The 12,318-nt window shown below is 45.5% G+C and overlaps 2 protein-coding genes across 8 annotated transcripts in view; one reads left to right on the top strand and one right to left on the bottom strand.

Annotated features, from left to right (window-relative positions):
* GRIN2D (glutamate ionotropic receptor NMDA type subunit 2D) overlaps window positions 1-12,310 on the top strand; it is a 60,160-nt gene extending 47,850 nt beyond the window's left edge. For all 4 annotated transcript variants that reach the window (XM_081837343.1, XM_081837342.1, XM_081837340.1 and 1 more), the window contains 2 exons: window positions 5,087-5,319; window positions 8,046-12,310. In XM_081837343.1, coding sequence (XP_081693469.1) covers window positions 5,087-5,319; window positions 8,046-9,488 — 1,676 coding nt within the window. In that variant the 3' untranslated portion in view covers window positions 9,489-12,310. The remainder of the gene's footprint in view (window positions 1-5,086; window positions 5,320-8,045) is intronic.
* KDELR1 (KDEL endoplasmic reticulum protein retention receptor 1) overlaps window positions 1-12,318 on the bottom strand; it is a 134,521-nt gene that overhangs the window by 74,584 nt on the left and 47,619 nt on the right. The window lies entirely within an intron of this gene.

Below are 12,318 nucleotides of genomic sequence, written 5' to 3'. Positions count from 1 at the left end.
CACATGTAAATACTGACAACTTCAGATGAATTTTATGAATGCCACAAACAGACAGACATACTCCCATTTTGGGGACAGATTTATTGCATAATGATAATCACTATTTGACTGTTGGCATTCACCAGGGTATCTCCACCTTAATTAAGCATTCACAACATTCACCTCGGATTGCCAACATTCACAAGTGACAAAATTCCAGATATACATATTAGAACTTCTATTTGCTTGCAATTACTCTATATTCCAAGCATCTGTGCACAAGAATAAAGCATGCAAACTAAAAAAATGCATGTATAATAATCAATGTTTAAAACTTACTTTAATTGCAGAATTTTCACTTTAGGTTCACAGAATATCCATAATTTTGTTGGTATATAATTCCACCAGTATGAGGGTATATAATATATACAGCGGAGATTTCATCTGTTTGGAATCCTTCAGTGTATTGATGTATAACTTCTAATAATAATAATAATAATAATAATAATAATAATAATAATAATAATAATAATTTATTATTTGTACCCCGCCCATCTGGCTGGGTTTCCCCAGCCACTCTGGGCGGCTTCCATAAAAACCAAAAATACACTAAAAATGTTGAATTTGTACATGCTGAAGGGTGCTGGGTATTTATTATTTATTTATAGTTATTTTAAAAAAATATTTAAATAATATCCTCTCACAATACATCAGGGCAGTGTACCACAACAATTAGACATTTAAAAGCAATGCAAAGTAATCATCAATGTGACTGGCTACTCAAGAGACCTTTTAAACAACTGCTAAGGCCTGTCAGCATAAAAAAGTCTTAAAGAGACACCTGAAAGTCAAAGTTGCCTGCCAAATCTCTATTGGAAGAGCATATCATGATCTTGCATGGATGTATGCATTTAAAGGAGCCTGTTGCTTGGGTATGAAGGAACACACATGCACACCATTGTAAGCTTCCAATTGCTTATTAGGGGAGAGGGAGGCAAGGAACAGTTGCCCAGCAACCCACCCATCTGTCATATCATACAACTGAAACCTGTACTACCTTTTATACCACACACACACAATTTTAGTCTGCAGCATTAATCAGTCCTGAAAGACTACCACTGCATAGCTCCATCCTTGCAATCACTCAAGTAGATCAGGATTCATAGGATCAAAGAATTGTAGAGTTGGAAGGGACCCAAACACCATCAAGTCCAACCCCCTGAAATGCAGGAATCTCAGCTACATCATATATGGCAGACAGCCAACCAACTTCTGCTTAAAAACCTCTACGGAAGGAGAGTCCACCACCTCTTGGAGTTTGTTCCACTGTTAACAGCTCTTACTGTCAGAAAATTATTCCTAAAGTTTCATCTGAATCTCCTTTCTTGCAACTTGAATCCATTGGTTCAGGTCCTAGTTTCCAGAGCAATAGAAAACAAGCTTGCTCCATGTGACAGCCCTTTAGATATTTGAAGATGGCTATTATATCTCCTCTCAGTATCTTTTCCTGGCTAAATATACCCAACTCCCTCAAACATTCCTCATAAGGCTTGGTTTCCAGACCCTTGATCATCTTGGTCGCCCTGCTCTGCAATAGTATTAACCTTTTTTTGCTGCTTCATCACACTGTGAACTCATGTTAAACTTGTGGTCTACTAAGACCCCTAGATCATTTTCACATCTACTAATGGCAAGCCAAGTGTCCCCCATCTTATATTTGTGCATATTGGTTCTTCCTGCCTAAGTGCAGAACCTGACATTTGTCCCTACTGAAGTTCATTTTGTTAGTTTTGCCCCAGCTCTCCAATCTGTTAAGGTCATCTTAAATCCCAATTCTGTCTTCAGTGGCATCTGCAAATTTGATAAATATCCCCTCAATGTCTTCATCCAAGTTATTTATAAAGATGTTGAACAACAATGGGCCCTGGGCAGAACCCTACAGCACCCCACTTGTCCCCCCTTTTTTTGCAGGATGACTAGGAACCATTAGTGAGCATTCTTTGAGTATGGAAATGAGCTACAAACCCACCTAACAGTTATCTCACCCAGTCTAAATTTTACCGGCTTCTCTGCAAGAATATCATGGGGGAATTTGTCAAAAGCTTTACTGAAATCAGGATACACTATATCCACAGCAGTTCCTGATCCACCAAGCTTGTGACTCTATGAAAGAAAGAAAGAAAGAAAGAAAGAAAGAAAGAAAGAAAGAAAGAAAGAAAGAAAGAAATGAGATTCGTCTGGTACGGCTTTTTTTGAGAAACCCATGTTAGGTCTTAGTAATCACAGTCACCTTTTCTAAGTGCTCACAGACAGACTGTTTAATTATCTGTTCTAGGACACTGGTAACAATGTCAAGCTCACCAGTCAGTAGTTACCCAGATCTTCTTTACTCCCCCTTTTGAAGACAGGGACATCATTTTGCCTGCCTCCAGTCTCCAGGGACATCACTTGTTCTCCAAGAATTCTCAAAATTATAGACAGAGGCTCTGAGATTACATCTGCAAGCTCCTTTAATACTCTTGGGTGCAGCTCATCAGGCCCTGGAGATTTGAACTCATCGATGTAGCTAGGTGTTCCTTTACCACCTCTTTTCCATCTTGGGCTTTAGCTCCTTCCTTGCATCAATTATTCTGTTATCACCAGGTTGGGCACTGCTTTCCTTTGAGGTAAAGACAAAAGGCAAAGTAGGTGTTGAGCAGTTCTGCCTTCTCTCTGTCACCCAACAGCATTTCTCCATCCTCTTCACACAAGAGACCTACTACTTGCTTGGTCTTCCTCTTGCTTCAAACATAGCCGAAGAAACCTTTTTATTAATTTTAATCTCTCTTGCAAGCCTGAGTTCATTCTGAGCTTTGCCCACCTAACCTCCCTGCAACTGTTGGCTACTCATATATGTTCTTCCTTTGTGATTTCTCCTTTCTTCAATTTCTTATTCATGCCCTTCTTAAATCTCAGTTCACCTGTAAGCTCCTTATGCAGCCACACTGGTTTTTTAGGTGTCTCCTACTTTTCTTTCTTGTTGGAATTTTCTGCCTTTCTGCCTTCACCTTTAAGAAACTCCCATTCCTCTTGGACTCCCTTCTCTTTGAGTATTTCTGATCATGGGGAAGTTCCTTAAGCTTTTTGAAATCAGTCTTCTTAAAGTCCGGAGTGCATGTTCAACTACCCTCAGCTTTCCCTTGCTTGTATACAATGAAACCCAATATTACATTATCACTTTCTCCCAAGGTTCCCTGTACTTTCACTTTGTTGACCAGCTTCTCCCTGTTAGTGAGGACCAGGTCCAATAAAGATGACTCCTCTGTTGCTTCTTCCACTTCTGGGAAATGACATTGCCAGTGAGGCAATTGAGGAAGTTGTTGGAGCTTTCATTCTTGGCAGAGTTTGTTGAAACTCAAACTCTGCCAAGAATGAAAGGTCCAATCATTTCTTCAATTGCCTCACTGACAATGTATCTGAGTAACTGAACTCTTCTATGACTGCTATATCTCTTCTTTATGAATGTTTGGGAATCTGCTGTAGAAAGGCATCATCTGAGTCCTCCATTTGGCTTGGAGGTCTATAGCAGACACCCACAATAACGTCACTCTTGTTTCCCTCTCCTACAATTTTTATCCATATACTCTCAATCTGTCTTCCATGCTCCAAGTTATGGATCTCTTCACAAATGTACACGTCCTTTACATATAATCCTACTCCTCCCCTCTGTTTGATCTATTCCTTTTGAACAGGTTGCACCTCTCAAGTTCCAGTCATGAGTCTCATCCACCAGGCTCAAGTAATGCCTACTTAGGTCATATTTGTACTGAGAGCTCAAATTCTTTTTGCTTGTTTCCCATACTCTGTGCATTTGTGTAGAAACAACTGAAACCATGAGTCATTCGTCCACACACTGCTGCCTCTGTCCTCCTCCGTGGAGAATCGCCTGCCACCACCACACATCTCATCCTTCTCTGGGGAGCAGAAGGAATCGTTCCATACACTGTACTTTCCACTGCTACCTTGATGTATTTTAAGGTCTGCAGCTGCTGTTCTTGCTACGCTGGCTGAGAACTGGTGTCCAAAGTGAGGGCATGGAGTCAGTTTTGCAGCTCCAGAGACACAGCATGGCTCCTAACACGGCTCCTGCTTTTTGTGTCATGTTCCTCCAGGAGTTCGTCTCCTGCACTGCACAATCTTCTACCTCCCTAGGGACACCCCACCTGCCTCTCTGTTCCAGGACAGTCCACTCTCTAGCAAGAATTTCCTCATCTGCTCAGTAGCTCAAAGTGTGGATAGGTGGGCCTCAAGTTGCTGTACCTTCTCTTCTAGCTTGGATTTGCTGTAGGTGTAGTAGGTCACTGCTGCAGCTCCCTTGTCATCCATGTCTCTTGGTCCATGAGACAACACTCCAGGCTTTCCCCTCAAACTCCGCCACTAAACACCCTTGCAAATGCCCCAGTTTACAAGTCCTAGTCACAAGAGCTTGACCTGCTAGATTTCTTCCTGTAGTGCTTGTATTAAAAGTGCAGCAGCCCTGCCTTCCTTCACCAGCATGGAGGTGTAAAAATAGGCAGATACAAATAAGTCCAAGCTGGCAAATTGGCTTAATGTTCGCCAGTGCTTTTTTTCCTAGAAAAATAGGAGCTGGTACTCACCATGAAATTGTTACAGTAAGTGTCACACTTTTAAACCAAAAGAGAGAGGTGCCAGTACTCACCATAAAGCTGTTACAGTAAAAGGCTGAAGGTTACCCACCTATACATGCCTGGAAAGACAGGACGAGAACAACCTCTCACAACTCTAAGCATGAAAGGATAATTAAATAGTGTCAATGGGTAAGTACTTTGTGATACCTGACCTTTAAGTATGTACCTAAGCTCAGAATGGTTCTGCTCCCTTGTCTCCTGTCTCCACAAGCTCCCACACTCAGATTCTATACCATCACTAGATAAACACAGCTTATTTCATTTGAGACCTCAGAACAAAATCCCTATTCCCTACCATTGAGCAAAAGGGCTCCTGCATTTTCTGGGACTGATGCCTAATGGACCATACCAAAGGAAGGTTGTGAAAAGGCACATTTCTTGTGTTCCATCTCTTCTTCCCATCCCCTCCTCTGTTTCAGATGAGATTGAACTGCTAGAGCGCCTGTGGCTATCAGGGATCTGCCACAATGACAAAATTGAGGTGATGAGTAGCAAGTTGGACATAGACAACATGGCGGGTGTCTTCTACATGCTCCTGGTGGCCATGGGACTAAGTCTGCTGGTCTTTGCCTGGGAACACCTAATCTACTGGAAACTGCGTCACTGTATGAGACATACAGGGCGGCTGGACTTCCTGCTCGCCTTCAGCAGGGTGAGGTTGCAAGATCAGCAAGGGACAGTTGGGTGCCCATTGATCCTCTCACCCACTAAGCTATTTTCACATCCATTACTGTCAATTTCTTTGTCCAGAGAGTAAGCTCTTCCCTCCTTCCACATCACTCTCCTTTCACCCAGGACTGTGAATAATCTATGATCACACCACACCTGTATGCAGAAATCAGCATCCTTAGAATCTCACCATTCTTTTTCCCCTCAGAAAGCAGCAACCATTTCCAGCCTTTATGGCTGTGAAGGTAAACATGGAAGTGTATGTGCAGACAATGACTTATACAGTCTCAAAAGCAAAAGGTGGGGTTTCTGCAAGTTTTCTAGTGGTCTAAAGATGGGGCTATAGAGCCTGCATCTTTCTTTTCCATTCTGCTGTGACTAAATTATGCAAAAGAAGTCAGTACTGTATATGCAGGTTTTCATAGTACAAATCACAGACTTTGGGTTACCTTAACATGGAAAATAATGTATACACCCGTCTACATTTTCCCTTTCCCCTAGCTATTAATTTATGGTTGTGTACATACAAGTGGTGACCATTCTGTGTGGTGGTTCCATTCCCAGCCCCCATGTACATCAGTGCAGCGTTCATCAGCATGCCCGGCCCTTTACGCCCCTGGTCTTCCCTCTTCTGGATCCAAAAGGACCCATGTGTCAGCGATCGCATGTCAGTTGGATGAGCCTAAAGTGGTCACCACCTGTACATGCCTAGCCTGAATAGTAGGGGTCACTGTGGGACTGATATGAGGAAAACCAGTTCTGCCTGTCTGCAGCAGAAGCTGGATGCACAGACCTAATTAGCTGGAACAATTTTTCAACTTTTAAAAAATTGTGTTGACGGTCTTTTAAAATTAAGGTGAAAAATTAATGTTCAGGTGAATGAATCTATTTGCTGCACTTCAAAAAATTAAAGGGAGGTTGGCACTGTACCTGAGCAATCAAGTAGAACAGTACCAGAGAGACTAGCATATTTGCATTTTATTTGCTGGTTACTACATCCATCAAACAAAATGTGATATCTACCGGTAGCTCACTTGCAGAAGAAAAAAAATGCAGGAAGTCCTATTTCAACATTATGTCTGACTCCATCGCCGTCTCTATATCCTTCTCATTTCTATGCTGGATTCTTAGTGACTAACTTCTAAAGATGGGTGTTGAGGTTTGAGCCATACTACTTTATTTTAAAGCCCTGCTTTCTGCCACCAGATTGGCTGTGGTTACTAGGTAAGAAAAGACAAGCATACTCATCATATCTTGTTATGTCTATACTACAAATTAAAACTGGTGTCAAGCCTTTTAAAAGGTTCTGGCTTACAGAGGGAAACCTGGGGCACGGTATTTCTATGATATGGCTGGGAAGACTAACAAAGACTTGCTGGCACACTACAGACCACATTCCACAAGGAGGAGGGGAAGCCTGGTAGTTAAGAGATTTCAAAATAGATTAAATTTGTAGTGTAGTGATGAAGTTAACAGGCCATTCCCCTGGCTTTCAAAACAGATTCTCATAGCTAAAGCACAAATTGAGTTCTTTATAGTTCTCATTTGCATATGTTGATCACTTTAAATGCAGATTAAAAATTGCTGCCGCCTAGCACTGAGGCTAAGTTTGTTTTGCTTTTAATCACTCAGCCAGGTGGCAAAAATCCCACCCTACTCTCTGATTCCTCTACCTGGAGAGTTTCCATTGTCTCTTTTTTGATCTTCACTATGTCAGTTTCTCCACTTGTATTTATCTCTTCCTCCTCTCACTGTATCCTCCTCTCTGCTTCCCTCCATTCACTGCCACAGTGATCCATCTCTGAAATAAGTGACCTACTATGAAGGACAGGCTCAGGGCTGGTGGGAGGGAAGTGCACTCTTTGTTAATAGCAGAAGGCTCTCCATGGTGGAGAGTGATCTGGAGTAGCATTTGGGGTGGAAGATTGTGTGCATGTGAAGGACGGGAGGGAAAGAATTCCAGTTCCCTGGTGTTTATCATTCCCTGGTACAGGAAGATGGTCTTATAACAAGAGGCCCTTCACAATCAAGGGATATGGGATACCATCAGGAATATGAACACTCCAGGGTTTTCCAAATTGTGGGCTGTGACCCCATGAATATCACTGAGATGGAGAAATGGGGTGAGGAATCTGTGAGACTAGTTACCTGTACTCAGGGGAGAAGAGCTGTGTAGCAGCAGCCAGGATGGGGCAGGGTGAATGGTGCGTGTAGAAAATCTATCATGGGGTGAAGTGACATGAGGAGCTGGTGAGCAGAGAAGAAGTGATGTTGTAGGTGGTGCTAGAGCTAATTACCCCCAGTGAGATTTCTAGGCTATGGGTTAGAAAGTAACTGCACTTTCATGGAACTGGAGAAACCGTTCTTTATGATATTCTATAAAGAACTGCAAAAAGAGCACCCCAAAAAAGGAGAGAGCATTATGCCTACAATACTTTATCACACAGAGGCAGTCCTGATGGGTTTCACAAGGAGCACGCAATACAGATGACTTTTACACTCTTCCTTGTGGATCTCTCCCTCTACCCCCTAGGGAAGGAGGGGTAGTATGCACTGAGCCTGCCCCCAGGTTAGTACTCGGGTTCATCATGGTCCCCAGCATATTTCCCATGCAGGTCTAACAGCAACAGTGTTCCTCCTGTAGTTTGGCGGTTGTGCTACAGTTCCAACAGCCCCCTTATTTATCCCTCTTTCTCCAATTCGCTCCAGGGCATGTACAGCTGTTGCAGCAGTGAAGACCCCAAAGTCCCAGATCAGCAGCAGCTACCCATCCTTAACCACACCTACGGGCCGTCGCGAGGTGCAGCCCCAGCGTTGCCCAGCCCCCCTGGCCCTCCACTTCCCTGTTCTAGCTTCCTGCCTCGCGAACGGCGCATTGTGGAACGGTGGCGCCATGCTCGTAGTCCCAATTGCTACAAGGATCTGTACCCTCCGACACCTACAGAGCTCCCCACAACCAAACCCCCACGCCATAGCCTCAAGAGCCCTTTCTCAGATGGCTTCCACCGGTTCTATGGGCCCATTGAACCAGAAGGGCTGTCTGATCACGTCAGTGGCAAAAAGATGGCGCCCTGTCAGCTGTCTCCGCCACCACCCTCCCGGGGGCTGGAAAATCCTCCCTCCTATTTTGCCATTGTGCGTGAGAAAGAAACTCCCGACATGCCACCGGTGGCATCGGGCTGGCAACGCAAATCCCTCCGTGGGTTGTATGAAAGTTTCCAAGCCGGGAAAGCTGCGAGCCGAGCCCCAGAGGTGAAGAAGTATGATGGCTCCTCCAGTGGCTATGCGACCAAAAGCCCTTGTGAGTTGGAACGGGGCAGCAGTCGGCCTTTTGGGAAAGAACGGGGTCGGTATGGCTACACACGGCTGTCCTATGAGGATGAACGCTCCCCACCTGTTTCCCGCTACCGACATGCCGAAGAGACATCTCTGCCTCGAGCCGAGACAGAAGTCAAATGCCCGACGTCATCCAGCCGAGAGAGGAGCTCCCGGGCTCACATTTGCCGCAGTCATTCCCACCCGCTTGCCGTAGGTGCCAGCTTGCGCAGCCAAAGTCATTATGTGGATTTTTCTGACTCTGATTCTGACATCTGTGAGAGGGACAGTGATGGGCATAGCTGCTGGTACCAGTCGCCGGATTATTTCTGCACATACCCGTCCCGAGAGAGGCAACTCTTTGCCACGCATAAGCCCCTGCACTACTGGTCAGCCGACAAGTTGGCCAAGTGCCATGGATGCCACGGTCCCTGCCAGCACTGCCTGAGCTTGGAAATGCTCCCGCCACCCACCCCACCATGCCGCAAGGAGGCCTTGCGCTATTTGAGCTGTTCTGAGGAGCGTCTGGAACGCCGGCTGGACTGGGAGCACCGCCACTGTAGCCTGTATGGATGCCTGGCTCCTCGCCACCGCCACGGCTTTCACCGACGCTGCCATCACCATTCCTGTGAGCTGGGGCCAGCTGGTGGAGTTCTACATCCCACCTCCCGCAGCCTGGAGGACCTCAGCTCTTGCCACATGGTGCGCTGCGGGGCCTCCCATCGACACCAGGGCGGCTTCTCGCCAGAGTGGCTGCCACGCCGGGTGAGCAGAAGCGGGGAGCTTTTTGCCCGCCGTGGTTCTGCCCATTTCTCTAGCCTGGAGTCAGAGGTATGACCAGCAACAGGTGGGGTGGGGGTGGGGTGGGGGTGGGGAAAGAGGCTTCAGATGGGACAGCAGAAAAAAAAAGACTGAGCTGTAGTTGAGCTCACACAGTGGGGACTGAGGTGGTGGAGATGGCGCTGTGGTTCAACCCAATGGAAAGAAGGGAGGATCACGAAGATGACTGCAGAGAGGGGGAAGCAGAACAGTGCCACAAGTGAACCCACCAAGACAAAGGGCATGCCAACAGGATGCCACCAGGAATATATGTGATAGGACCACATCTCCCTGCCACAGAAAAGGGGAAGTGATCAACCAAAAGAGTATCACAGATAAAACAGTGGGGACTGGAACCACCAATAATCCCATTAAAAAACCCAGGGGAGTGGAGATGATATGCCAGAGAGGGGTAACACCCTGAGACTGCTACCCCAAGTGCCACCAGAATAGCTCCCTGTGACAAAACACCCAGTCCCAACCACCAGCCGATTTACAGCAGGGGGTAGAGGGGAACTGGTCTCTCCTGTGTATCCATAACAGACCTTTTATATCCAGAAAAAGGGCTTTTCTGCCACCCTGTGGCACATCGGTGGGGTAGGTTCCTGTGGCCAGGGGCAATTGGCTACTGCAACAGCAGGGCTGTTACTCTCTGAACAAAACCTGAGAGAGTGCCAATGAAATGAACCAATCATGAACCTGGAGAGAGTCTGTGTCCCCACGTAGACTGGCAGCAGGGGGGAAGTGCCATCAGTCAGGCTCCGGAGGGGGTGGGGAGGGGCTTGGACAACAATAACCACAAAACTGTCTGGACTTCTGGGTGGGAGGGGATGTTAGGAGACAAAACTGTGACTTTGTTCAACAGAAAACTGTGATATTTCCCCCCCTGCACATTTCCCTCTTCTCCCTTCTTGCTTTCTTTGCTCTTCTTAACCACCACCTTCTTTCTCCTTCCCCCCGCTTTAATCTTGCAATCATGCACCCATTATGATAGAGATAGCAACACATGCAAACATCATGGATGCTGAAATGAAAAACACACACACACACACTTGTGCGCTGTAATGGGCAAAAGCAATCACTGCCCCCCAAACCACATAGACAAACCAGTACCATGACTGAAAGTGTCTGTTTTCACAAATCCTACATCAGTGCACCAAAGCTCTCGGTATTAAGAGAGCTATTGCAGAAAATGACAGAAAACACGACTATATAGACTGAAAGGGCACCTGCACTACAAACCAAACAAAATTAAATCTAATAGAATAAAAACCTCATTCAACAGGTAATATACTGTATATTCTCATCACCAAAATTACTACACACCATCTTAATGCTGGTTGCTCTAAGCTGAGAAGCTGGAACACTGGATGTGAGAGTGATTATAAAACTTAATTTCCATTCTTCCTGCTTGAGGGGGGGACTGTGCATCTCCCATTGCAGGGAAAGATAAATGTGCTCCCAATGCAGGTACATCTTGCGCACCTTTCCACAGAGAAGATACATAAGTTCTCCTTTTGCTGGAGACTGCTGATGAGTGGGAAGGCGGACCTTAAAGCCAGCTGAAAGCCCAGTCTCTGCACTATTCTGGAAAATGCCCAGCCTTAGAATTTTGCAAGTTTCTAGGAGAAACTTTTGCAAATATGAGAAGCCAAGTGTACTTAAGTAGAAGGTCTGAAGGAAAGGGTTTTTCACTCAGCTTGCAAATGATCTGAGATCCATTGCAACATGATGTGGCTATTAATCGGCAAACTGAGCTATTTCTTTTTTGAAAAAAGGGAAAAATAATGAGACAAAATTCATGGAAGACAGGAATATAAATGGTTAGTAAATAAGATGGGAGTCTTGGCATGGTTCTAAACCTTAAGACAGCAGGAATCCAGAAGAGAAAAGGGGGAACAGGGTATTCTTTTATTATATTTTATCTCTAGAATGTTTGGAACTTTCCCTAAAGCAGAGGTGAGTAACATAAAGTCCATGGGCAGCATTACAGATTAACTCAAGTTTTGGGGGCAAACTAGAGTTGAAGGCAGCAAACCCATATGATACAACCAGGCCGCTGCCAAGTCCAACACCACAACCACTTCTCCATAAGCAGTGTTCCTCTGATGGGGTGAAACCAGAAGTAATAGCTACCAGGAAAAAGGCAGCTCAGGAGAAGTGGTGGTGGTAATAGGGTCATGGGCAGAAAAATGTTCAGCATCCACCTTCCACCTGTGCTGCACTCTTTTTCTCATCCTGCCCCTGCTCTATGGGAATTTGGCACAACCCACATTTCAACACAAGGGTCATGGCATGAAGCAGTCATGTCATTTTGCCCCTTACCCAAGGCTCTCAGTTTTCTCCAGAAACATTGAAAATGAGAATTCTGGGGAAATCAAAAAGACCATGCACATGAAACAAAGCCTTGCCAGGGCCACAAGTGGCTTGTAGACTGTGTGTCACCAGTCCCAGCCCCTCTTGGAGACATAGCCAGTGCTGTGTGCGCTACATTTCCATGCAAGTGCCAATTTGGTGTTAGGGACAGAATGTTGCACTCTGCAAATCTAATTTTTGTAAGATCAGTTTGAAGTGCTCAGCAGGTCTGAAGGCAGGTCTGGCTACAGGCTTTAGAGGGCCCTCAACAAAGTGTCCTCTGCTGGGGCAGGGACCGTGCATTGGTGGCCATAGGCTTCCTTAGCAGCCACAGGCATCTACAAGGCATCATTTTAAACTTCCCGTAGTGCTCCTGTTGCAGAATAGCAGGAAGTTTAAAATCGCATCCCACAGACCCAGCCAGTTGACGCTGGCGGACCCTGCCAAAGTGCTAGACTGCTCAAAGGACGCCACAAGGTAAGGCTGGGCTTGC

The sequence above is a fragment of the Podarcis erhardii genome (genome assembly GCF_964252035.2).
Source record: "Podarcis erhardii genome assembly, chromosome: 13".
NCBI lineage: Eukaryota > Metazoa > Chordata > Lepidosauria > Squamata > Lacertidae > Podarcis > Podarcis erhardii.
Note: the sequence above shows the minus strand (reverse complement) of the source record. Positions and strands in the feature narration are given on the sequence as shown.